The 25,226-nt window shown below is 47.0% G+C and overlaps 1 protein-coding gene across 1 annotated transcript; it reads left to right on the top strand.

The window, feature by feature from the left end:
* The first annotated feature begins 1,057 nt into the window (after nucleotides 1-1,057).
* On the top strand, nucleotides 1,058-22,335 carry LOC147015820 (sorting nexin-12). Its single transcript, XM_085848344.1, has 4 exons — nucleotides 1,058-1,273; nucleotides 19,557-19,652; nucleotides 19,807-19,931; nucleotides 21,855-22,335. The coding sequence occupies exons 1-4, from the start codon at nucleotides 1,106-1,108 to the stop codon at nucleotides 21,958-21,960; spliced, it is 495 nt and encodes a 164-aa protein (XP_085704470.1). The 5' UTR covers nucleotides 1,058-1,105; the 3' UTR covers nucleotides 21,961-22,335.
* Nucleotides 22,336-25,226: the final 2,891 nt, after the last annotated feature.

The raw sequence follows: 25,226 nt of genomic DNA, 5'->3' as shown, positions 1-25,226 counted from the left end.
TGAAATTTGAAGACGGTTTGCGCATCAGGTCACTGAATTCAACCAGCCAATAGTCTTATGGTGAAATTTGTTGTCGTGATTTCGCAAGGATGTTGCTCTGCATGAAGTCTTTCTTGTTTCTGAAATTTTGCGGACAGCTTGTCGGTGTGTGACAAGGACGAACCGATTCGATTTCGGTGAAGATCCGGATCCAGCTAAGAGAATATTTTTAAAGTGATTCTTCACCCTTGAGAGAATGGGGAAAAATTATACATCGCACAATATCTTAAAAAGTTGTGGATGGATTCGGACGAAACCTGGTGGACGGGTTGGGTGTGTGACAAGGACGAATTGATTCGATTTTGGTGAAGATCCTGATCTGGATCTGCTAATTTTTTCAATGATTCGTCACCATTGAAAGAGAGAGGGCCAAAAATGATACATAGCACGATATTTCAAAAATGTATTGATTGGGCCCGATATGTTGTGGATCAGGCATTACGTGGAGGAGGTGTGTGCTCTAAACTCCTCGTGGGACTCTCAGTGCAAGCCGCAAGGTGTGGGGCCAGCGGGGCCGGGTGGGGTCGGCGGTGCCAGCGGGGCCGGCGGGGTCAGCGGGGTCAGCGGGGCCGGCGGGGTCAGCGGGGCCGAATGGGTTCGAGACGAGACCCGCACTTGTCATTCAAAACCCGAGCGCACATAATCAATCTCTTATCACGTGCCGTGTCCATTGTAAATATTTTTTTCCCGTCGGATTAAGTATTCCAACCACAGTGCGGCTTCTGCGAATATTACAATGCTCCGGCACAGGCAAATCTTTTTTTAAACACCAGAATGGAAGTTTTCCTTATCGAATCACATTCACACAAATGATGCACATAACACGATCAATACCATATTAATTGCGTCCTCGATCTGGGGAAAGGCGCTGAGAATCACCCAAACATTGACTTGTTTTCACTTCACGTCGGACGGGATAAATACATTGTTGCTCCAGATATTAAGGGGCGGGGCTTACGCTGGAGCCGTGTGTTTATTAATTAACGCTTAGCCAATCAGCGCTCTGCTTGGCGTATACAGGGCGTTGCTGCGGTTTCAGGGCTCGAGTGGGGGAGGCAGGGCAGAAATGGCGACTGATTCGGCTGTGGCTGATACTCGGCGCCTGATGAGCAAACGGCAGGATTTGACGGATGCCTATGGCCCTCCCAGCAATTTTCTCGAGATCGACGTGTGTGACCCGCAGACTGTGGGGATCGGACGGGGACGGCACACAACTTATGAGATCCGCATGCGGGTAGGTATTGGAGGCGATGAGAACTAGGCCGGAGAGAGAAGCTACTTCCGGTCCGTTTGACTGGAGGACTTGTGTCCTTTTTGCACCTCCTCTTAAAATGTACCTTTGGATTGTTTATGTATATATATATATATTTCTCCTCGTGTTCAGTGTTACATGTTCGTCTCTCGAGTGAACTTTCACCAGCATTATTTTTATTTTAACAAATATTTCTTCGAAAAAGGGTGCAGACGTGACCTGGACGCCCAGCGCTCTCCACACCCCTCCCACCCCTTCTGCACCCCTCCCACCCCTTCTCCAACCCCACCCCTCTCCCGAGACACCAGTCCTCATCCTCCACCTCCCTTTTCCTCTCCGCCACCCCACCACCCCCTCCTCTCTCCGCCACCCCACCACCCCCTCCTCTCTCCGCCACCCCACCACCCCCCTCCTCTCTCCGCCACCCCACCACCCCCCTCCTCTCTCCGCCACCCCACCACCCCCTCCTCTCTCCGCCACCCCACCACCCCCCTCCTCTCTCCGCCACCCCACCACCCCCTCCTCTCTCCGCCACCCCACCACCCCCTCCTCTCTCCGCCACCCCACCACCCCCTCCCTCTCTCCGCCACCCCACCACCCCCCTCCTCTCTCCGCCACCCCACCACCCCCCTCTCTCCGCCACCCCACCACCCCCCCTCTCTCCGCCACCCCACCACCCCCCTCCTCTCTCCGCCACCCCACCACCCCCCTCTCTCCGCCACCCCACCACCCCCCTCTCTCCGCCACCCCACCACCCCCTCTCTCCGCCACCCCACCACCCCCCTCTCTCCGCCACCCCACCACCCCCTCTCTCCGCCACCCCACCACCCCCCTCTCTCCGCCACCCCACCACCCCCTCTCTCCGCCACCCCACCACCCCCCTCTCTCCGCCTCCCCACCACCCCCCTCTCTCCGCCACCCCACCACCCCCCTCTCTCCGCCACCCCACCACCCCCTCTCTCCGCCACCCCACCACCCCCCTCTCTCCGCCTCCCCACCACCCCCTCTCTCCGCCACCCCACCACCCCCCTCTCTCCGCCTCCCCACCACCCCCTCTCTCCGCCACCCCACCACCCCCCTCTCTCCGCCACCCCACCACCCCCTCTCTCCGCCACCCCACCACCCCCCTCTCTCCGCCACCCCACCACCCCCCTCTCTCCGCCACCCCACCACCCCCCTCTCTCCGCCACCCCACCACCCCCCTCTCTCCGCCACCCCACCACCCCCTCTCTCCGCCACCCCACCACCCCCCTCTCTCCGCCACCCCACCACCCCCTCTCTCCGCCACCCCACCACCCCCCTCTCTCCACCACCCCCCACCCTCTCCACCCTCACCTCCACATAAAGAGAGCTTGGACACATCAGACCATGTGGCCAATCATACTTATTGTTTATTAATATGCATCATTGATTTCATCTCTTGGTTTATTTAATTGGGGAGGACTCGTTCCCATCCTGGCATTTCCTCACTGCAAGTCTAGTTCCTGGTCCATTTGTCTTGTCTCTCGTCTTGATTTTGAACAGATCCCCTTGTAATCTCCTTTCAAATCGTCCTGTCTCCTTCACCGCTGCTCATAATTTGGCTCCACCCTCTGGTTGCCATCCTTCCTCAGGTGTGGTGATTAAAACTGAACACTATTCTAGATGAGGCTTCACGAGATTCCTGTGAAGTGGTAACACCACCTCTATCATTTACCCTCCATTAAATACAATCTCAAACCCAATTAACTCTACCCGTGGTTGCTGGCACTGTGCTGTCTACTACCTTCTCCGATTATCCCCAGTATCTTTGTCGCATTCTCCAAGACTGTCCCTTTGGATTATAAAGCCCCTTTTGTCATTCTGTCCATCCCCAGGACCTTGTGTTTGCCAATGTTAACCTGCATCTGTTCATCATTTCCTGTGACAGATTCTCAAACCCTGTGCCACAAACATTCGGACCTCGTTCCTCTCTGTGCTTTGTAAAACCTGCACATAAGGTGGCAACTGTCACCTTGATCCATGAACAGTTATCCATGTGACTCGAGACCGGTCATCCATACCTGCCAACCCTACCGATTTGCGCGGTAGCCTACCGATTTTCTATAGCTCCCAACGCCTACCGATTTTATTAGTCAGACATACCGTATTTGGAAATTATTATTGGGAAAAAAAAATAGTTGTGTTTTTTTTCAGTTTTGCGTTCGTTTCTCACTGCCAAGATCGTCTTACACGCGGCTGCTTCCACATTCTACACAACTCGTGCCTGACCTGGATTTCTTATCTCGTCAGCGATTGGTTATTGCTTCCAAACTAAGCATGACCAATCAAATGGGACGACAAGAAACAGCGGGCATTCATTTCCAGACAACGTGCCATTGGCATTTTCCATTCATGATCAAAGACTGCAGTTAACAGAGAGGACTCATCGCTTCAGTGCACGACAACAATGCAAACGGCAGAAAAGAAAAAACCACCCCCACGCTGGGTCGACGAGTTTAAGCCAAGTTGGATAACAGAGTTCAAGTGTATCAAGGCTTCGCGTAAGGGAGACGGACATGCCTTCTGTGATCTGTGTCGATCAGACTTCTCCATCAGTCATGGAGGATACAACAACTTGAGTCGCCACATGAGCAACTACCGCGCGGTGGCAACCACATCAAAAATAGCCTTCCAGCCAGTGCGAGAGATACCGACCAATCAACACCGAGGTTTTATTTCAAGGACTGTTGATGGATCACAATTTGCCTCTGGCCCTAAATGACCATTTCTCCAAGCTGGTCCCACGGATGTTCCCCGACAGCGAGATCGCGCGTCAGTACGCATGTGGTCGTGCCAAGGCGACTCGTATTACGTGCACCATCGCGGGTCAGTCAGTTGATCGCATCAAGCAAAATGTCGGCCGGAACGATCTGATGTTTACCCTGGCAACGGATGGAAGCGGTAATGATGAGGACAGGTTTTTCCCAGTCTTAATCACCCATGAAGATCAGATAACCGGCCGAATCACAACATCATTTCTCGACATGCCAGTTGTCAATTCCGCGACTGGTGAGAATATTGCCACGGCATTAAAGGACTCTCTACGAAAGTGACTTAAGCCTGAAACGATGCATTGCTTTCTCGTCGGACCATGCCTCAGTAATGACTGGTCGACATCGTGGCGTCATGGGGTACCTCCAAAAAGACAGATATATACCTGATGGGCTGTCCGCGTCACTTAAGCGCCCTGGCAGCCAAGGCAGGTGGCAAGGCTCTGAAGGGTTTTGATCCTGAGGACTTTGTCATAGATTTGTACTACCACTTTGACAAGAGTGCGAAAAGGAAACATCTGCTCCGAGACATGCTAGTATTCTGTGATGTGACCGTACGGAAAGTGCTAAAAAAAAAAACGTCTCAACTCGGTGGCTGAGTCTCCACAAGTGCCTGGAAAGAAGCCTGAATCTCTGGGATGGCCTGCGGTCTTACTTCTTGACACACTTTGACAACGATGATGACTATGATGATGCACCTCTACAAGGGAAGGAACCACAGAAGCGGAAAAGGTCATCCAAGACTAGAGGTGGGCCTAGAGAGCAGAGGCTGGTCAGACTCTTCAAAGATTCAACTGCACAGCTTTACATCCACTTCCTGCATGCTGTCCTGTCTGGTCCTGCCCTCTGTCATCCAGGGTGAGGAGGACGTTTTGAATGTGGACTTCACTGAACAGGACAACCAGAGGTCGAACAGGGAGCTATTTGTTGGTTTCCAGGCAATGCAGCTCATTGTGAAGAACGCCCTAGAGGGGACCAGTGGAGTGACAAAATTTAGAGCAGAGGTCCGAATGTTCTACGTTGGTTCCCTGACCTACATGATGGACAAATTCCCATTCCAGGACCCTTTGATCAGGAATGTGGTCATCGTGAACCCAGCCTCCTCCAAGACAGCTTCCATGCAGAGCCTACTTACACTGGTTGAACAGCTCCCTGCATCTGTTGTCCCAGAAGAGAACAGAGATGCGCTGTGCAGAGGGTTCTGCACATATCAGTCAGATGTCACCCTGCCAGCATGTGACCCAGATGAGAGGGCGAATGTGTTTTGGGCAGCTATGGAGAAGATGACGGACCCTGCCACTGGCACCAGCCAGCCCGTTTCCCCATCGCTCTGTAGACTGGCCAAACACGTCCTGCTGATCCCTCACAGTAACGCCTACTGTGAGTCCCTTTTCAGCATGGTCAAAAAAAATGACAACTGATCAGAGGAGCACGTTGGGACGCGGCAAGGAAGGTCGCGCCAAGTCAAGCGTGTACGAGGACAGCCATGGCGTCAGAAACACTCTGTGTGGTTTGCTGACAGGGAAGATTAACATCTTCAAGCCGGATGGAATCAGCTGCTTCTCGTGGAAGCCAGACGCCGACCTTCTTAAGAAGGCCAAATCTGCCACCTACCAGGCTCTGAATAGCTAAATGTGCATCTTAACTGTTCAAACCTGAAAACTGCAAATATGTTATGAAATCAGAGTGGCCAGTCATTTCATTCATAAAGATGTATCAGTGAGTTTATGTAAACTCTTGTGTACACATATGGGCACATACATGTGGAGCTTGGACAGTCAGTAATTTATGTAAACGTGACTCATGATCATGATGTCTTAGAAAAATAAAGATTGGTGAGTATATCAACCATGTTAAGTTTTCTCTTTTTCACTCTAAAAATATGTTGATATATTTCAGCTAACTGTGGTCTCAAAATTCAGGAGATTGCACCATTTTGCTTCATTTTTTTTTGAAAAATTTCCGGGGGGCATGCCCCCGGACCCCCCTAGGGACACGTGCAACACCAGCCTACCGCTTTTCCTTAAAAAAAAAAAAGGTTGGCAGGTATGGTCATCCTGTTTTTCATTTGCAAGTCCAGATATCAACAGCTGAATAACCGTTTACAGCTGGTAGATATGCTTTCAACAGGATCAAAGGACGGTTGATGTGGTTGTTTTTTTTTTGTACATTGATGATTATGGGTTGTTATTTTGAACTTCGTATTGTTTGTTCAACTTTGAATGTGCAACCTTTGTCGTGAGCTGATGCATGGATCCTCAATCAGAAATTGACTTCCTGTGTTTTTGCAACGTCCTGACACCAAACTGCTGGTTAAGGCACATGTTTGGGTGTCGTATTCAGTTGTCCTGCTTTTGAAATCCTTGTTGTTTTTTTTCCTGCTACTTCTTGGGGGTGGTGGGGTGGGGGGGAGTGGATCTAACATATTGCTGCTTAGACTTTCTTTGTTATCCAGTCAGCGCCTGCATCAGCTGAAGTTTTGAGCACTGTTATCCAGTCATGAATCTGAGGGGAAAACTTCCTCTTACATTGTGACCAACTGGTTTTCTTTGTCTCTTAGTGTCTTATTTGCTCCTCCTTTGTGAAACCTGTTTTGTTATTTACTTTGAGTGAAAGGTCTGCGAGCTTGTATGGCGATGCCTACGAACTCTCTTCGACTTTTTTTTGGTGGTTTTTGTGCATTTTCCAACAAATGTTTTATTTGTATTGATTGGAGTGAGTGGGATAAAGTACTTGCCTGGACAAAATTCGTTATGGTAGTCAACTGACTTTGTATTGAAGCGGAAGAGATGGAGTCTGCATGTTATGCACCTTGAGTTGCATTGTGATGCTGATTCTTGAACTGCTGCAGAATGAGTTGAAAACTGGTCGCTATACTCTGTGTGCACGGGATGTTCTTAGGTTAAAAGTCCCTGGGGTTCAGGGTCAGAGGACTCCAAATCTCGATATGTAGATTACGTTGCATTACACCAGACTCTGTGTATTGGTTGGTGTCTGCTCCATCTGAGTCTGGGTGGTTGGCGGTTCAAATCCTGATAGAATCGAAGCATAGACTTTAAACATCGGACCGCTTGTCCTGACGCTCACCTGGATCAGGAGCAAGTCACTCAAACCCCTTGAAAGACCAACTTTGACCTTTAATTTTTTTGATGCCATGAACAAACTTTGGTACATCATGGGTGATGAAGGTTGTGGTCAAGTTTCATTGAAATTGTGTTTGGGTCAAGTGGTAATGACTGAAGTGTTTACTGACTCACCTGCAGACGCTGCTCGATCGCAAAAGCTCACTTGTAACTTTGTTCCAGGTGAGCTAAAAATGGTCCGTGCTGTTTCATTGCTTGACGCTCAGCATTTAAAAGGGGAGAGCACAGATAAAACCAGAGGATGTGTATGGCATTCGCGTTTCTTAGGGGGATATAGAAAGTCTTACAAAAAATGTGTGAATTAACCAATCTGTAATGATGGGTTGTTTGCTTGTTTAATTCAATTGACTTTGCTCCATAATTGGTGACTTGAGACCACCTGAGGTTAACTCTCAAGATTTCCGAGCAGACGTTTTGTGCGTGCCAGACGGCTGCAGTGCAATGCAGTTACAATTTAGTTTTCTGTGTGGTGGGTGCAGTGTGCACCTTTGGTCTTGAGGGGAATATGGTTTTGTGCATGTGAATTTCGAGCCACAGTATCACTCTCCAGCACAATGTGAATACTTTAAAACACGACAGGTGTAATGAAATGATCATGAGTTTGGGAATATCGAGTAAGTATATGCAATTACAAGAGGGTCCCCATCAGCACAATTCTCTTAAACAAGCCTAAGACTGTTTACAAGTTAACTTAACACCTGTAGACTTGTTCAGGGACGCAGGACAAATGACGAGATAGAAGCGGAGGGGAGCTTTCCTTGAGCTGCCTACTCGTAAGCGGGTGCTCCCTGGCTTGTGCCACGACACACCCGAGATGAGTGGAGGACTCTGCATGGCACTTTGTCCTCGTCCTCGTCCTCATCCTGTCCTTGCACTCACTGGCTCCACTTCATCTTTGGTGCTTGCTCCCGCTTGAATCGTCTCTTGCACTGACTGCCCCCACCCCCCTCCTTTACTGACTCGTCAACTGAAGCATTGACAAACTCTCTCCCTCGACTGATGGCTCTACTTCTGCATGCTACTCCATGGCGGGCCTATCTTACCGGCATGCATGCCCCCTGCTTCCTCCCCAACCCTTGCAGTGAGAGCCCCTTGAAATGAACTCGCTTGCATGCCTTCTTGTCAATGCAGTCATGTCTGAAGTTTCTCACATGGCCGTGCCATGTCGGAAAGTGGCCTCCTACACGTGCCACAGCCATTTTGATGTCGTGTGTGGAGGTGACAAATTTCAATGGGGAACAATTAACAATGAGACGGAGGCTAGCTTCCTCAAACACCCGAGACTTGTTCCTCACTAGTTTACAAAATACTTTGACATAGATTATGAATCAACTAATAAATAACCATTCATAACCTCCCCTTCACCCCCCCCCACCCCCAACCAGTCATTTTTGTAACATTTATAATCCCTGCTGAGCTTATCAATTGCTATATATTTAATAAAAACATTTACCCTTGCACTCCTACCCCCCCCCCATAGATTATCTGTAGATAAGGATGCTAGCTTGACACGCTAATTTACCTCTATTCTTTCGCACATTGTATTTTCTTGATAACTGAAGATAAAGAAATCTTCACCGTCACTGCTTGTACATGTTTTATCTGCAGGCAAACGAACAATGTGGATTCTGAGCAATTGTTTTAAAGTGCATATTTGTTTTGGACAATGACGTTACAAATACTTGGGGAAAGTTGGGAACTGGGGAGGAGGGGGAGTTGTGTATTTGATTTGTAGCACTAGGGGTGGGGAGGGTGGTTTTATTTAAAAACTTATTTTATGCATTTGTCCAAATGTGGAAACCATCATATTTCAGTGCCTTGCAGGTCAAAGGTCGTCTCGTGTTTTGCCAAATTCTAACTCGACACCTTCCAACACCACCCTGAGGATGTGGTGTTCATGCAGTTTTGAAAAGGGAACCAAAGTGAATTAAGTGTGTGTGTGTGTGTGTGTGTGTGTGTGTGTGTGTGTGTGTGTGTGTGTGTGTGTGTGTGTGTGTGTGTGTGTGTGTGTGTGTGTGTTTAACTTGTCATTTTATATAGAATCATGAGCTGCTTTATAATTTCTATTTTGAAAGGGAACGTATCCTTTGAGAATGCCAAGGTGTGTGTGTTGCAGACTGGAAAAACAAATGAGGCTGCTCAGTTTGGTTTGATGTTGAATTGATCAACATTTTGTTTTAACGATAGACTTAATCGATGGGACGTTTGGGTTGACTACGGTCGTGGGAAGCAAGTAGTTGATGTTTTGGGGCCTTCGTCCGAGTAAAAAGGAGGGGTCGACTCGTGAAACTTCAGCATACCTCGCTGTCCGTCCATTGTTTTTCCCCATTGACGCATCTGGACACCAGCCTTCATTGGCAAGGCTTGTTCTTCATTCTATTTTGTTTGCTTAATTGGCACCATACATGCTATTTTCTTTGGGGGGGCGGGGGGTAGGTTACTTTGACTGCCGGGGGGGGGGGGACACAAACAAACGTACAAAAACGATGGGACACTTGTAATGAATGCAACAAATGCAGTTCTGAACTGTTTGTGCCTTGTGTTGAATTTTTTTTCTTCCATGATTGCTACAATATTTATGTGAATGTAAAGCTTGTTTTAATCCCATGCTTGGTGCAAGAAAAGGCCATGTCTGTACCATGAAGGGCTTCCAAGTTGTCGGGAATGAAGAAAAGCAAGCCGGATGATGTATGTTTAAAATGCTGTTTGATCATTTCTTCACTTTCACTGCCCATGATGAGCTGTAAACCCCCCCCCTCAAAAAAAAACATCCAACTCTGAATGAGAGCAATGTCATAAATTCAATCAGGTTCCATTCTGGAAGTTTTTGATCAATGGCATCTGACAGCTCGGTATGAGATTGTGTTGTCCTTTCAGCTCCCTCGAAATTCTACAAACTTGCAGTTGAACTTTGTCCTTTCTCCTTTTTGGAAATGCCCTCTGGTCGCTTCAAATTTATTTCAACAGCACGTCTGGCATTTTCGGACTAATTCACCCTGAAGTGGTAGTTCGAAATTGGCAAGTCGTGGTAAAGGGAAATGTAAGATTATTGTGTCATGTGACTGTGGCTCTGACATCCCCACCCAAAAATGTCATGCATTTCAAGTATGCCCCATACCCAAATGTCGTGTTTGGCAGGACTGGAACTGAACAGAGTTCTCTTCAATAATTTGTTTTTAATTTTTGGCCACATCTGTTTCTGCTGTCCTCTGCTTTTGCATCAGAGGCAGGTCTCTTACTGTCTGATGCAACGAGTACAATTTGATCAACTCGAACCGGACACTGTCTATGTCCGTTCTGTGATGTGCTAATTAGGCTGCTACTCTCGCCTTTAACAAATGGTGCTTTGAGTGGTTCCACTTTAAAATGCCTTTGGCAGTGTCGTGCTATTGGCTGTTTTTGACTGATCATTTGTGCAGTTTTAAATGCAAGGTGAAGCCTTGTAAGACTTTGAATGCTTGTTTTTTCTTTTGTGCTCTGTTGATTTGCTTTAACGTTGACTGTGTGTGTTTTTATATATATATATATATATATATATATATATATATATATATATATATATATATATATATATATATATATATATATATATATATATTGTTATGGATTTTAGAATCCGGTCTGATGAATGCATCCACACATACAGGTCCTTAGAGAGTTATTTCCTTAAATGCATGTTCAGATTAGCCTATCCCCATGTCAAATGTGATGCGTTGAGAAGGGTAAAGGATATATCCCCTCTTATGGGAAGCTTTTTTTTTTCTTTACGACGCGTGTTCACACATTTCTTTCACGAGCTCCGAAGCCCGCTCTCGTTTTTCATCAGCAACGTTCTTTCGCGAGCTCCGACGCCCGCCTTTTTTAGAGCGCATGGGTCATCATGGTAACCGTGCCCCAGTGGGTGGGATGAGCTTGGGGTGGACGGCACCCCGTCGAGACGCCCCGAAGATGTATAATAAGACGTTCGGAGAGGAAAAGGCGAGAGACGTTCTGAGTGGAGAGAAAAAGGCAAAAGCGATACGTTCTGAAGAAGAAAGATATATAATATATGTATATATATATATATACACGTTCTGAGATAATAAAGCATGACGAGAGAGAAGCGGGTGTAGGCGCGCAAAAGAGGAGAAGGAAGCATGCGTGTGGGTGTCTGGCTAGCGCCAACAGCAAGACGGTTCGTCCTGCCCAGAGCTTTGACAAGCAAGCGTGTGGACTGGCGTTCAAGGCTGCCCCGTGAGAGGCTGTATGACAAAGCTGGGTGCTGGTGACAGACGTGACGTGTACGCACGCATTTCAGAACGTTTTTGCTTCACGGACGACTTTCTAGTGAGCGAGACTTTTCTCTCCCTCCCCTCCCCCTGAATGATCCGTTGGGTACCCTTGTCTGTGTTTAGCTGAAAGTCAGTCAACCCCTGTTAAGCTTCTGCTCTTTGTCTCTTTCCTGGCATTTTGATTTTGCTTTGAAATTCTTTATTTTCCTCAGCAAATAAGTTCTTTTTATTTATTTTATTATTAATAAATCATTTGTCGATTTCCAACCTGTCCATGTTTGTCCTTTCCTTCTATTGGTCTTGCATTGTTTGAACCGAGATAGACTGGGAGGTAATTACCACAGATTTGACCAAAAAACAGTCGGCACGCATCGGTTAAAACTCTCGACCGCCCTAATTAAAATCTCATAATGTTGGTGCTTTGCCGAGGGCATGCTTCCCGCTCAGGTAACCACGTGACCTCTAGTTAATTGGACGGCGGACACTGGAACTCTTGGTTGACTGGCGTTCATGGTTTTAAAACAACCCACGGCACTATAACGTTAATTGTGAGCGATGGCCCCAGGTCTGGCTATACCGAGGACAACCGGGGATTAATCCCCCTGAGTGACAAGCTGGTGTTTCGGTACCAGTCACCGAAACATCTGGTGTCAGGAGTGGGATATTTTTTTCGAACCCCTTGATCAATAAATTGGTGTCAGGTCGTGGACCTGTAGTGCGCTTCATGCACCGCAAAATTCAGTGGTTAGACCAAATTTTAGTTAAATTTATTGGGACGGCCAATGGCGGACCAACACGGGCAGGTCCCGGCGGGGCATGTGGATGGAAATATGGATACGGAATTGACCCAGGACCTGGATGAAGTCACAATGGAGGGTGAAGAGGAAGCAATGGGAGAGATGGAAAATAACCCCCACTCCTCGGTCTTTGGAAAATGCTGCATCGATAGTGCAGAATGCCGAGTTATCGCCACCAGTGCACCCCGAGAATGACATGATGATGTTGATGAAATTTATGGCAAAATGAAAATGTTGGATGAAGAAAACAGCAGTAAGATGAGCAGAAAAATGGACGTGATGGGCGATGAAATAAAAGGGGAGATGAATGAAGCGATGGACAGAGAAATGGCGGCAGTACGAGAGGAGGTAAGGGAGTGTCGGATCGGTGTCCGGGAAGAGATGAGGAGAGCGAGGCCAGACTGATGGGACAGATTGGGAACATGACTGAGGAGGAAGAAGGACTGATGATAAGACAGAATGATTGAAAGAACAAATGGAGAAGAAAAAGGAATTGAGAGATGACAATTAAAAACGAATGTAAAATGGCACATGAGAAACTGTGGAGGAGGTGACAGACGATGGGAACAACGAAGGTGACGTAAGAGGGGGATATACAAGAGGCGCTTCGGGAATTAATAATTGTGAAAGAGGAGGTGCACAAGGTAAAAATTGAGATTATTGAAATTAAAGCAAAATAGGTAGAAACAGGTCGTGGAGCAAAAGAAGAGATTGTTGAATGCATGGATGTGTTATATTTGCTGCGTGACAGAGTGCTCGAAGAACTGAAGGAGGTGAGTCATGGCGAGACCGGGCACGTACATGATGTGATTGGGTGTGTGTCGAGCTTGGGGAGAAGAAAGTACCTGAGGTTTCTTGGAGTGCCCAATATGCCGGAGTATGTATGGAGTGCATGTGACAACACGAAAGAGTGGGACACGGATCGACCCGGACGGTATTGGTGGTTCGTGTAGCGGACCAGAGGGGCGAACCTCCTGAGCGGGACAGACTTTTATTGGAAACCATGCCAGCCCCGCGAGAGATACTTGCACGGCATGTCCGGGAGTGTGCGCGGTCCATGCCTCGCAGACCGCCCAAGCACAGACAGTGGTGCGATGTGTTGATGGTTTCAGAGGGGCCGGCATGTAAACGCTCCGTGGCAGATAAATCACTGGAGCACGGACTGCAAAACAGAACGGATTTGGCTGCAAATTGTTTTCCGTGGGGACCATGTGTGCAATATGCACGGCATGAGCAATGGGCGTGGCAAGCACGGCTTGGTTCCCTGTGGGAAAACCCCAATTCCCAGTGGCAAGAATTTAAACACAAATTTGCTTGCAACAGACATGACTGAGCACCATTGCATTATGATGCAGAGGGCTCATTATCATAGGAGACTGTGACGGTAACCCCCAGGTGTGGAGCGCAATTGTGAAACAGCCCCACACATCCGGGCGAAGGAGCACTAGCCTAGGGGGATGGCATTGTTAGGCCCACATGGGGGTGTCAGCAATGGTAGCCTCTATGTGGGTTCCAAAGCAGCGACCATGAGGGAGGGCTGGGATAAATTTAGGGACCAAGAGCGACAATACGGACTGTTTAGGTAGAGACATGAACATGTAGGGGGGACGTAGCTTCACGATAGAGTTAAATGGGAGCGTGCGTAGGATAAAGGGAGACGAGATTGTTAGGGGAAATTAGTTCGGTGATGCTGTGTCGGTGAGTGGAAATGTGTTTGTGTGTGACAGATGAATTATGAGTGTGAGGGCAGGGCAATGGCCGGTATGAGTGTGAGTAACAGAATGCATGGTGTGAAGGATTGAATGGGGGAGTGGATCCCACCCAAGGAAACCCGGGGGTTAGTTTAAAGTTAGATAGAAGGATTAGGTAAATTTACACATGGATGTCGTTATGCGGTTGGTGCTGATTGTGGAAAGTTTTTTTTAAAAACATTTTTTGTGTGTAGGGTGCATGAGATAATGGACTGGCTGGGGGTGTGGCTCGTGAGTGTAGTGTTCGGATGAAGCAGGCACTGGGGGCTCGTCGGCCAGGTAAGGCCGTAGGAAGGTCCAGGGGGCCATTAGTGTATTCGTGGACGCAGGTACCCGAGGAGAGGGGCCTGGCGTGCCAATGTAGTGTTCAATAGGACCGGGTGCCCGAGCAGTGGGACCCAGGGTGCCAAGTGGGCATCGAGGGGGGAGCACCAGTGAGGGCATCCCCCATGTTAGGGTGAGGAGCAGGCAAGCCTGGAGGCAGCTCCAGTGACCCAGGGGTGCTCATGGTGAGTATGCAGGTGGGTTGACCTGCTAGTGGAGCCACACTACCCAGCAACGAAATTGTGCGATGCACAGAAAGAAAATTTGGTGGGCAAGTCCCAAAATTGGAAGAGCACCAACACATAGGTGATGGGAATTTGGGTTTTTAGAACCCCATAGTTTAACGAAGGCCTCTTGGCAGAGTATAACCCTGTGGAAAGTTTAAAAGTAACTATTAGCATAGTTAGGATTGATGAAGACCCCTTCGCACCATCCACTGTTGGGATGATCGCCAACTGCTGGACTTGCCCTCCTGTCGGACTCGAACGAGACTTGTCACGATGTAAATGTAAGATTGCATGTCGTTCGGCTCTTCCTTTCCAAGGAACCTTGGTGGGGGGGGGGGGGGTTGGGTACGAATTTGGCAATGGGGATAGTGGGATATAGGAGGCGAGATGTAGCGACGAATTGTAAAAAGAGGGGGCTCGGGTCGTGTATATGGGAAAGACTAATGGGTGCGGACGAGTATGGCCAACCTCGAGCTCTCTCCCGGCACCACCGCCACTGCCCCAAGTATTTGCACACCAGGGACCGGCTGACCATGTTGGTCGGACCTGGTGTTTGGCATTACCTGGATTACCTTTTTTTTTTCTTTTCGTGCTGTTGCTGTTTTGCTTTGTCTCGCCACTGCCCCAGGACCATCACCTGTTCTGCATCAAGGCATCGCTCACCTTGCTGGATCACCTGTTCTGCATCGGGGCTTCGCTCACCTCACCTCACTTCACCGTTTGCTCAGTGGCCTGTGGTCCACCCACACCTGTTTTGTGGACTGCTACTCGCTGCGGCCAAATACCAGGTGACACCTTTCCAGTTGCCAAGATGGTTTTGTTTGTTTTATTTTGTTGAACTGCGTTGGCTGTTGCAGCATGTCACCACACTTATGGACTGCCCCTTTGTTGCAGCCCCTTTCTACCAGCTTTATGCCGGCTTCATGCCAGCCACATGCCAGGCTCATGCCAGTTTGCTTCACTTGTTCTGCCACGTATCACAATGGCCATGAACTGCACAAACGCAGCTCTGTGGAGGAAGTGGCTCAATCCTTGTTGTGGCCTTCTAAACAAAAACGACCAAGAAGCAGCAACGTTTATGGCCTGTATGCCTGTCACTGGCCTGCCGGTTTATTTTGTTAGGTGTGCTGGTGAAAAGCATGAAGGTGGTAATCGGCAGGTGTTCTCTTCCCCCTCTCCACAATTTTTCTTTCGAATTTCTACAGGTCCTGGGTCAGAAATTGTATATAGTTGTCGATTATTAAAGCCCACCGGTTGTGTTGTTTTAAAAATTCGGGAAATTTTGGTGTAGCATAAGGTTGCCTGTGTGAGTCAGTTCGGTCGTTCCCAACGCATCAGGTGGGACATATCAAGATGAAATTGTCACACACACTGAAGGGTAGAGTTAAAACGTACTAGGTAGGGGGTAACTTCACCTGCATGTCACACGCTAGTGCTAATTGCAACGTTGTTATTATTATTATTTTTAAACCGATGTTGCCAGCTGTTAGACGAGTCTGGGATAGGGAAAGGGGTTGTGTTATGGATTTTAGAATCTGGTCTGATGAATGCATCCACACATCCAGGTCCTCAGACAGTTATTTTCTGAAATGCATGTTCACATTTGTCCCATCCCCATGTCTCATGGGTTAAATGTGATGTGTTGAGACGGGTAAAGGATATAGATCCCCTCTCTTATGGGAAGCTTTTTTTTTTTCTTTACGACACGTTTACATTTCTTTCACGAGCTATGAAGTCCGCCCTCGTTTTTCCTCAGCAACATTCTTTCGTGAGATCCGACGCCCACCTTTTTTTGAGTGCATGGGTCGTCATGGTAACCGTGCCCCAGTGGGGTGGGGTGAGCTTGGGGCAGACGGCACCCCGTAGAGACGCCCCGAAGATATAAAAAAGGCGTTTGGAGAGGAAAAGGCGAAAAAGGGACGTTCTGAAGCGAGAGACGTTTTGAGAGTGGAGAGGAAAAAGCGAAAGCGATACGTTCTGAGATAATATAAAGCGTGAACGAGAGGTACGAAAGAAGCGGGTGTAGGCGTGCAAAAGAGGAGAAGGAAGTGTGGGTGTCTGGTCAGCACCAACAGCGAGACGGTTCGTCCTGCCCAGAGCTTTGACAAGCAAGCTTGTGGACTGGCGTTCAAGGCTGCCCCGTGAGGCTGTACGACAAAGCTGGGTGCTGGCAATGGATGTGACGCGCACGCATGCATTTCAGAACGTTTTTGCTTCATTGACGACTTTCTGGTGAGCGAGACGATTTTCTCCCCCTGAATAATCCATTGGGTACCCTTGTCTGTGTTTTGCTGAAAGTCAGTCAACCCCTGTTAAGCTTCTGCTCTTTGTCTTTCCTGGCATTTTGATTGATTTTGCTTTGAAATTCTTTATTTACCTCAGCAAATAAAAAGTTCTTTTTATTTATTTATTTTATTATTAATAAATTATTTGTCGATTTCCAACCCGTCCATGTTTGTCCTTTCCTTCATTGGTCTTGCATTGTTCAAACTGAGATAGACTTGGAGGTAATTACCACAGATTTTACCAAAAAATAGTTGGCTTGCACCAGCAGTTAAAACGCTCTGCCGCCCTAATTAAAATCTAATCGGATAACGTTGCTTTTCAGAGTGCGCGCTCCCCACTCAAATAACCCCGTGACCTCAAGTTAAACGGAATAATTCGACGGCGGACACTAACTCGTGGTTGACTGGGTTGCGTTCGTGGTTTTAAAACAACCCACCATACCGTAACGTTAATTGTGAGCGGTGGCCCCAGGTCCGGCTCCACCAAGGACAACCGGAGATTAATCCCCCTGAGTGACAAGCTGGTGTCTTGGTACCTGTCACCGCAACAATATATATATATATATATATATATATGTATATATATATATAAATATATAATTTCAGAGGGTGATGGGGAAATATGGGTGTTGGTTAAAGGCAACAGCATCTTCTTTTCGCAGCTTGTTTTATTTATTTATTTATATATAGTTACATTCTGGGAACCGTATGCATACAAACATATGGTTGTCCCGAAGTCAGTTATTCCATTAAGTATATGTGTAGATAGATCCCCACCTTGTGTGTCGTGGGAAGACACTGGGGTGCATCGCGATGTTTTTTTAGTTTGATAAATAAATCATTATGTCCTATCCACGACAACCCACGGTACCCTCTGCCTGCTCGCACCTTCGTCTCGCTTGCTACTCTCGCATGGGCTGAACGGGTGCGTGTTCGCCCACTCGCCTGACCGGCGACTTGCTTCCAAGGCAGAATCTTTGTGTAGTACCTTTTTGGCGAGTCCGGACACGCGGAGTAGGTGGGCTTCCCTGTATGGCTGAAACCCCGCCCAGAAAGGGCGGCTCCATGGAAGCCCCATCCAATCAGGGCGAACAGTGACGTCGACTTCACTAAGGCCCCTCCCCACTGAGGGAGATCTATAAATTACGACACCGTTAGTTCTGAGTCGTCGGGTGAGCTTGAAAGTGAGTAGTCTTGAGCAGAGCGTTGGAGTGAGAGTTCGTCGGCTGATGGCGAAAGAGAGGAGGAAGGTTGTGGAGTGTTGCGCTCTTTGGGGGTCGTTCATTTCAAGTGCGAGGGAGGTGGGAAGACCTCGACCCGATCTTGACCGGGTCTCTCGTAGGATCCTGTCTGCAGCCCTGATCCCCGCCTCGGACTTCGCTCTACTTAACCCGGGCTCCTTCGCAGACACGGTCTCCACGCGGACGGCCGTAGACTGAGCCGCACGACCATTGACAGGTGCCGCACCAAGGAGCATCCCTTCCCTCCAACGTTCAGGTACCTGAAAACTGCGATCTCAGCTCACCTCCCTCTCTGGCTGCAAAAGGTCCTTTGCAATACATCTGGGTTTATTTTCATCTGAGTGTGTGGCGCCGTCTGTTAAGTAAAACTGTTGAAGTGCTTTGATCATTGTAAATCTTGCTTGTATTATCCTCGTGACAAGTCTGCTCTGTCTCCTTTATGTTGCTGTAAAATTGTCGCACTACATCTTTCTCATCTTCCCGACATAACATTCCCAATAAACCTGTTCTTGCACCACATACATTTCCTCGCTTTAGTGTAAATAAATCATTGTAGAAATGTTCCCAGTTTGTTTTCGTCTTTTCCTTCATTGGTCCAGCATGGTTCGGATCTGAGTTTTCACCGGGTCTTTATTCCCGATATTCTATTCGTTCTTGCCAGTCCGTCCTTGGTAGTTCCGCTCTGCTGCATCCGATCTGGAAAGGTGGTTGGAGGAGTTGGTAGAGTGATCCGGATCGGGAAAGGCGTATCGAGGGCGTGGTTCCCCAGTAGACGGACACCGCGTAGTTAATTAGGTAAATTGGTTCTAGACAAAAAGACCCTACGCTACGCAGTGGAGGTATTCGCGTCCACGGTCGGTTAAGCGACCCACCGCCTCACGAAATTATCCGTGAGCGACGGCGGACAATTCCAGGAGTCTGGTGTGAGACGACGTAACTTCCCCCACCTTGCGGTCGTTCTCGCCACCGGTCCCCGGCCTGCAACTATATATATATATATATATATATATATATATTTATATATATATATATATATATATATATTTATATATATATACATATATATATATATATATACATATATATACACATACACATACATATATATACACATACATATATATATATACACATACATATATATATATACACATACATATATATATATACACACACATATATATATATACACATACATATATATATATACACATACATATATATATATATATATACACATACATATATATATATATATATATATATATATATATATTTATATATATATATACACACACATGCATAATCTCATTGTTGAGACAATGTTCAGCTACATCCCAACTTCAAATTTTTGGTTGAAGCTGACCATTCATCTGGTAAAGTGGGAGTGGCGAGCGATTTGAGTGAATCTTTTACCCTCGGTGTCTATTTCAGACGAACCTGCCCATTTTCAAACTGAAAGAATCTGTTATTCGTCGGAGGTATTCTGATTTTGAATGGCTGAAGAATGAGCTTGAGAGGGAAAGCAAGGTATTTATCTCACCGGTATTGTGCTCTCTCTCTCTCTCTATCTCTCGTTTTGACTGTTCCCTGGTGATCACCTTCTTTCCAATGTTGAAATACTTGTGCGTGCGTGCAGTGTAAATCGAGATGCTAACCCCCTTCACCATCTCGCCCTTTTCAGATTGTTGTTCCACCTCTGCCAGGGAAGGCCTTCAAGAGACAGTTACCATTCCGTGGTGATGATGGAATCTTTGAGGAAACGTTCATTGAAAACAGACGTCTCGGCCTAGAACTGTTTATCAACAAGTGAGCTTAACTTTGCTTTCTTAAATTTTATTTTGGTGGATCAGTTTAACTTTTTCTTTTTAATTTTTTTTAAAGAGGGTGATGGGAAATATGGGTTGGTTTAAGGCAACAGCATCTTCGTTTAGCAGCCTGTTTTTATTGTACTCAAATTGATTTTAATTTTACACTATTTTGAAGGTTATAAACCTGCATTGTTTGGCTCCAAATCCATGTGGAACCAGTGAACTGCTTTCTCCCCAACTGTCTGCATTCATGGTGGCTCAGCATTGAATTTTTTTTTTTTTCCATAAATGCAGATTTGGTCATTTTCACAAATTGAAGCACAGATCAGTACTCCCCAATATAGTACAAGAGTCCAAATTAATTTTTGCACAATCTGACTGAGCTCCTGTGCTGTTCTTCAGGCCCCCCCTAACAAACGGACGCCAACGTTGTCAGACGGAATGAAAACCCGTCATTCTTGTTACAAAAACAGCTAAAATTGATGAAAAAGTGGCCAAAATTGAAACCAACGCAGTAATTACGGTCGCAATAGCAGATATAACCGAAACCAACACGTTTATTCCACACGCAAGAACGGTCGTGACGGACACAAGAACGGTCAATCCCAAAATAGAACGGTGGGGAATGGAAGCAACATCGGTTATTTCCGTCGCGAAACGGCGGAGACCGAAGCGAAAGCGATTCATTCCGGTTAACGTAACATGGAAAACATGGCGGCTTGAAAAGTTATTGAAGTTATGGTAAGTTAACTTTAACGTCGTCTGCCTTGAATATATCATGTCTGTTAATGAAAACCCGTTTGTGGTAAGGGATATTATACAAGCAGCGATAAATGCGCCCTCTTGACTTGATGTGTGGCTGACATTTTGTGTAATTCGTGCCCCCGTGCTGCAGCGATCAGTAACGATTGATCGTTTATATTTGCAAGAGGTAAAATTTGATAGTAATAATAAATTGCAAATTCCAATAAAATAACAAAGTTAATATGAAGTAAAAACTGTAAAATAAAAAAATCCCATACACTATCCCCTATGTTGAACTGGGCATACACAACTAGCGATCCTTCACTCGGGGGCTCGAAATACAGGCAAACCAAACATTATCATCACAACAAAATTCGGTTTAATAAATTGTTAAAACTACATCAGGAACTACCCACTATATATTATCTATATTACATTTATGTTCGAGGCACAAGCACTAAAAATTTACATACCGTAACAGGTCGTTGTACTGCATCCGCCATCTTGTTCGCACTACAGTAACCAGAATGAACCGCTTTTGTTTCGCTCTCGGACGTTTCGCGACAGAAATAACCAATCTTGCTTCAGTTCCCCACCAATCTATTTCGGGTTTGTCCGTTTTTGTTTCCGTCACGACCATTCTTGTGTGTAGAATAAACGTGTTGGTTTACATTATATCTGCAATTGCGACCGTAATTACTGTGTTGGTTTCCATTTCGGCCGCTTTTTCATCAATTTTAGCTGTTTTTGTAACAAGAATGACTGGTTTTCACTCGGTCTGTCAACGTTGGCGTCCGTTTGTTAGGGGGGCCTGTTCTTGGTCATTCTGCAGATGCAAGTTCTTGAGGTCAAACTTTTTTCATAGTTTGCATTCAATGATTGTTTTATTGCATCTGTTAATCTTGATTGCCCCTTCATTATTTTTTATTTATTTATTTTCAGGCTGAAGTTACCACTGCAGAGATGTAGCATTGCTATTTAGTTTATTGTAATTTTTGGACTGATATTTGATTCATTTGGAGATGCTGTTCATATTTTCAATGCATTTACCGAATTGTTGACAAACATCACTTTGCCAGATAGAATGAATGGAAGCATGCTTGCAGATCTGGTTTGAAACCTTTTTTGTTGTTTTCCACCCCCCCCCCCAACCCAACCACCACCTCCACTCTCACAGACTGGCTGGACATCCCTTGGCACAAAATGAGCGTTGTCTGCACATGTTCCTGCAGGATGAGACGGTAGACAGGAACTACGTCCCCGGCAAAGTCAGGCATACGTAAACTAACTAATGAGCATATAAAGATGCTTTCCAACAAACACAGATTTCTATATTGATGTACAAGGGAGGGAAGGAGATGAACGATGGACGTTGCTGTAAATTGGAGGAATGCAAGGAGGTAGATGTACGGGTGAAAATCTATAGTTGGACATAACTTGGCATAATGTTTTAAACAGATTGCAGTGTGAAAATATGGGCAATGCATGGATATGGTCAAATTGGACAAGTTTCCAAAACTAGTCACACCCTCACAGGTCACCCCTGCAAGCTACACAGTCGTTTCCCACGTGTCTGTTTGTTCACTTTTTTTTTTTTTTTTCTTTTTCTCATGGCTGTATCCCTAATTTCATTGGAAATAAAACTTTTTTCAAGTGTATCTGCCTGTTATTTATTTAAAGGCTTATTTGGTACAGTTTGTCGATTTGTTTGATTTACTCTTAAATTGACCAATAATGTTCGTTTGAATTTATCTTGAATAAAAAGATGCTATCTATCCATTTCCTGTCTTCTCTCAGCATGTTTTACATTGTCACCAAATTTAGGCATACTCTTGTCTTGCTAACAGCATCTAAATTTCCTTTGGGTGGGGGGATCAAATGCAAGCTGGTGAAACACTTGGAATTGTCTCAGTCCTCATCTCACACTTACTATTGCTCTATGAAAGTACCGTCTGGCAAATCCTCTTGAAGTTGTCATTAAAACTCCTGGGTCTCACCATCAGCCGTGATATTTCTTGGGTAAACCACATTTCAATTTGCCTCCAAAACCAGACCTCCACCTCCACTGGGCATCCTCTGTCATACAAAAGCCTTCCTTGGCACATGAACTTGTATTCACCAAAAAGGCCTTCTGCAGCTTGGAGTACTGCTCTCCCCTCTGGGCTTACCTCTGCCTCACATCTTGCTATTCTTTATGCTGTAGAAACCAAGGTCTTCAAGATTATTGGAATCTCCCACAATGACACTATCACTTCACAGCCAGGTTGGTCATCTGCCTTATACTGCACCTTCTCTTCCTGTGCTTTATCTCCCCCCCCCCCCCACCCCTCCCAGGTTGCTGCAGGGCACAGTCTATCAATCCCCTTCTGGTTAAACCACCGAAATGCAGGATCACTGCTTGCTTCCACTAATTAGTTTCTCTTTTCTCCCACCTGTGGAATCAACTACCACATCCTCCAAACTCAAGTGGGGCTTTGTCTCCCTCTCAGCAGTGGGGTCCTCCTGGGTATCCTTCCACACAACCCCTTTTTCATTGAGTTGGTGATGGTGCAACTTGAAACTGTCATATCTTGTGTCAAGGTCAGCTTAAATCTGGCAGTTGACCGAGGTGCTTTCTCCACGATTCAAACAAGTTTTACCTTGCGGCCATGTCCTGGGAGGTTGGCTACAGTACCATGGGCCTTGAACTTCCTGATAACATTGTGTCTGGTGGATACAGGAACATGAAGGTCTTGAGATAATCCATGCTTGGCAACAATCTTGTCTAATGTACCAGAATCTGCATAATAGAATTATTTAATTTTATTAGTGATTCTTCACCAGTGAGAGATGGGGCCAAAAACGATACATAACCTGATATTTCAAAAATGTATTGGCCTGATATGTTCTTGTGGATCAGGCATTGCATCGTGGAGGTATGTGCTCTACCATCTATCCATCCATTGGGACCACACTGTGCAGAGCGTTGGTGCTGCCTAAGCAGTCTCCTGGGCTATTGGTCACAATCCTGGACGGGTCACCACATCGACACAGGATACCAGCAAGCTGGCACTCATTTTACCGACCTCGCAAGGTCAACCCACCTGGTATCAATTAAACAGCCAAGCCGGGATTTTCAACTGAGGACCCTAGGATCCCAAACGCACCACTTTAGCCTTGAAGCCAGCACCAAGCAGTGTGCTCTGAGTGCCCATTTAGTTTAACTTTGGTTGGTTTATCATGTAAAATTTCTGTTGCATTGCATTTGATATCATAATAATGAATTAATTATTTTAGTGAGGTAAATTCTTTAATATTATTGGTTAAATATATCAGTATTTAGAAAAAATAAATATTGAGAAAATACATTATAAATAAGCATTAAAATAATTTATTGGTGGTTGCTAAGATACATAGTGCAGCTTGTTAAAATCGGTTTAATGACCGATTGAATCTGGTTAGTGTGGTGTAGTCTGCGGGCCTACGGGGAGGGGCATGATGGGCGTGATGATTGGAGGAGTGGTCGTGGTGGTTATCGTATCTGCAAGGGATATAGGGTGTGCGCGCCGTCTGAGGCGTCGTAGTAATGCTGGAGTCGTCCGGCTCGTGAATGTGCGAATACGGAATAAAGGGGAGCCGCGGGCACAGTACGCCCGCGCTCGCACTGTGCAACACAGCCCGGCTCGACTGTCCTTCCGCTCGTGTCTGCCTGCTAAGCATCTCCCATTCCAGTACAGTACAGTTGGCGAACGAGGATCTTCGGATCGGCGTGTGTAAGGGCGGCAAATGACCCGTGCGGTTCCAAGCTACGGAGCCAAAGGTCTCGCCAGCGCGAACATGGCAGAGGGTCGGTGCACGGCAAACGTACGCATGCCCGCCTTCGTCGGAATCGACTTCGGCCACGTCGAGTGGGCAACCTTCGTTCGTTTGGTTCATTTTCCTGTTCGTTTTGTCGAGGACACGCGTTTCGGCTCGAACGCGGCGTGGGACGTCGCGCAGGCTCTTGAGAATGTCCGAGGTCTCGATGGTAGGGGCACAGCAGATGGTCTAGGGGTCATCGCGATGGGCCAGGCACGCACGGCCATGCGCACGGTCTGCGGCGCGGGTCGTGGGCGAGCGTGGCAATGCAATCACTCGGACGGCGGTCTGAGCTCTCGAGGTCGTCTACGGTGTGTGGGCCGAGGGTCATCGCCCATTGTTACAGTCATAGATGGCGGTGTGCGAAGCGATCCTTCCGTCCCGGGTCGAAACCTGCTTGCAATTGATCCGGAGATGACAAGATCAGTGGCAGGGGGGGGGGGAAGTGAGCGGGGCACGGATCGGGTGTCGAATTGAGTCCACTCGTGCTGGCCGCGCATCGCATTCGGCTGTGCCGTGCAAATTCACGACAGAGGAGCGTCCGGCACGGTTCAGAGATCGTTTTATTTCTGGTCTGCGAGCAGCCATCCTACGGTTGACCGACATCACATTCGACTCGGCGGTCGCGACTGCTTCATCTGTCGAGCAGACACTCACGGATGTCCGCGCCATGGCTGGCCAGGACGTAATGAGTAGCTCCAGCTGGAGCATG

The sequence above is a fragment of the Eptatretus burgeri genome, chromosome 12 (genome assembly GCF_056783735.1).
Source record: "Eptatretus burgeri isolate ZD-2024b chromosome 12, Ebu_testis_v1, whole genome shotgun sequence".
Classification (NCBI taxonomy): domain Eukaryota; kingdom Metazoa; phylum Chordata; class Myxini; order Myxiniformes; family Myxinidae; genus Eptatretus; species Eptatretus burgeri.
This window is presented reverse-complemented; position numbering and strand designations above follow the sequence as displayed.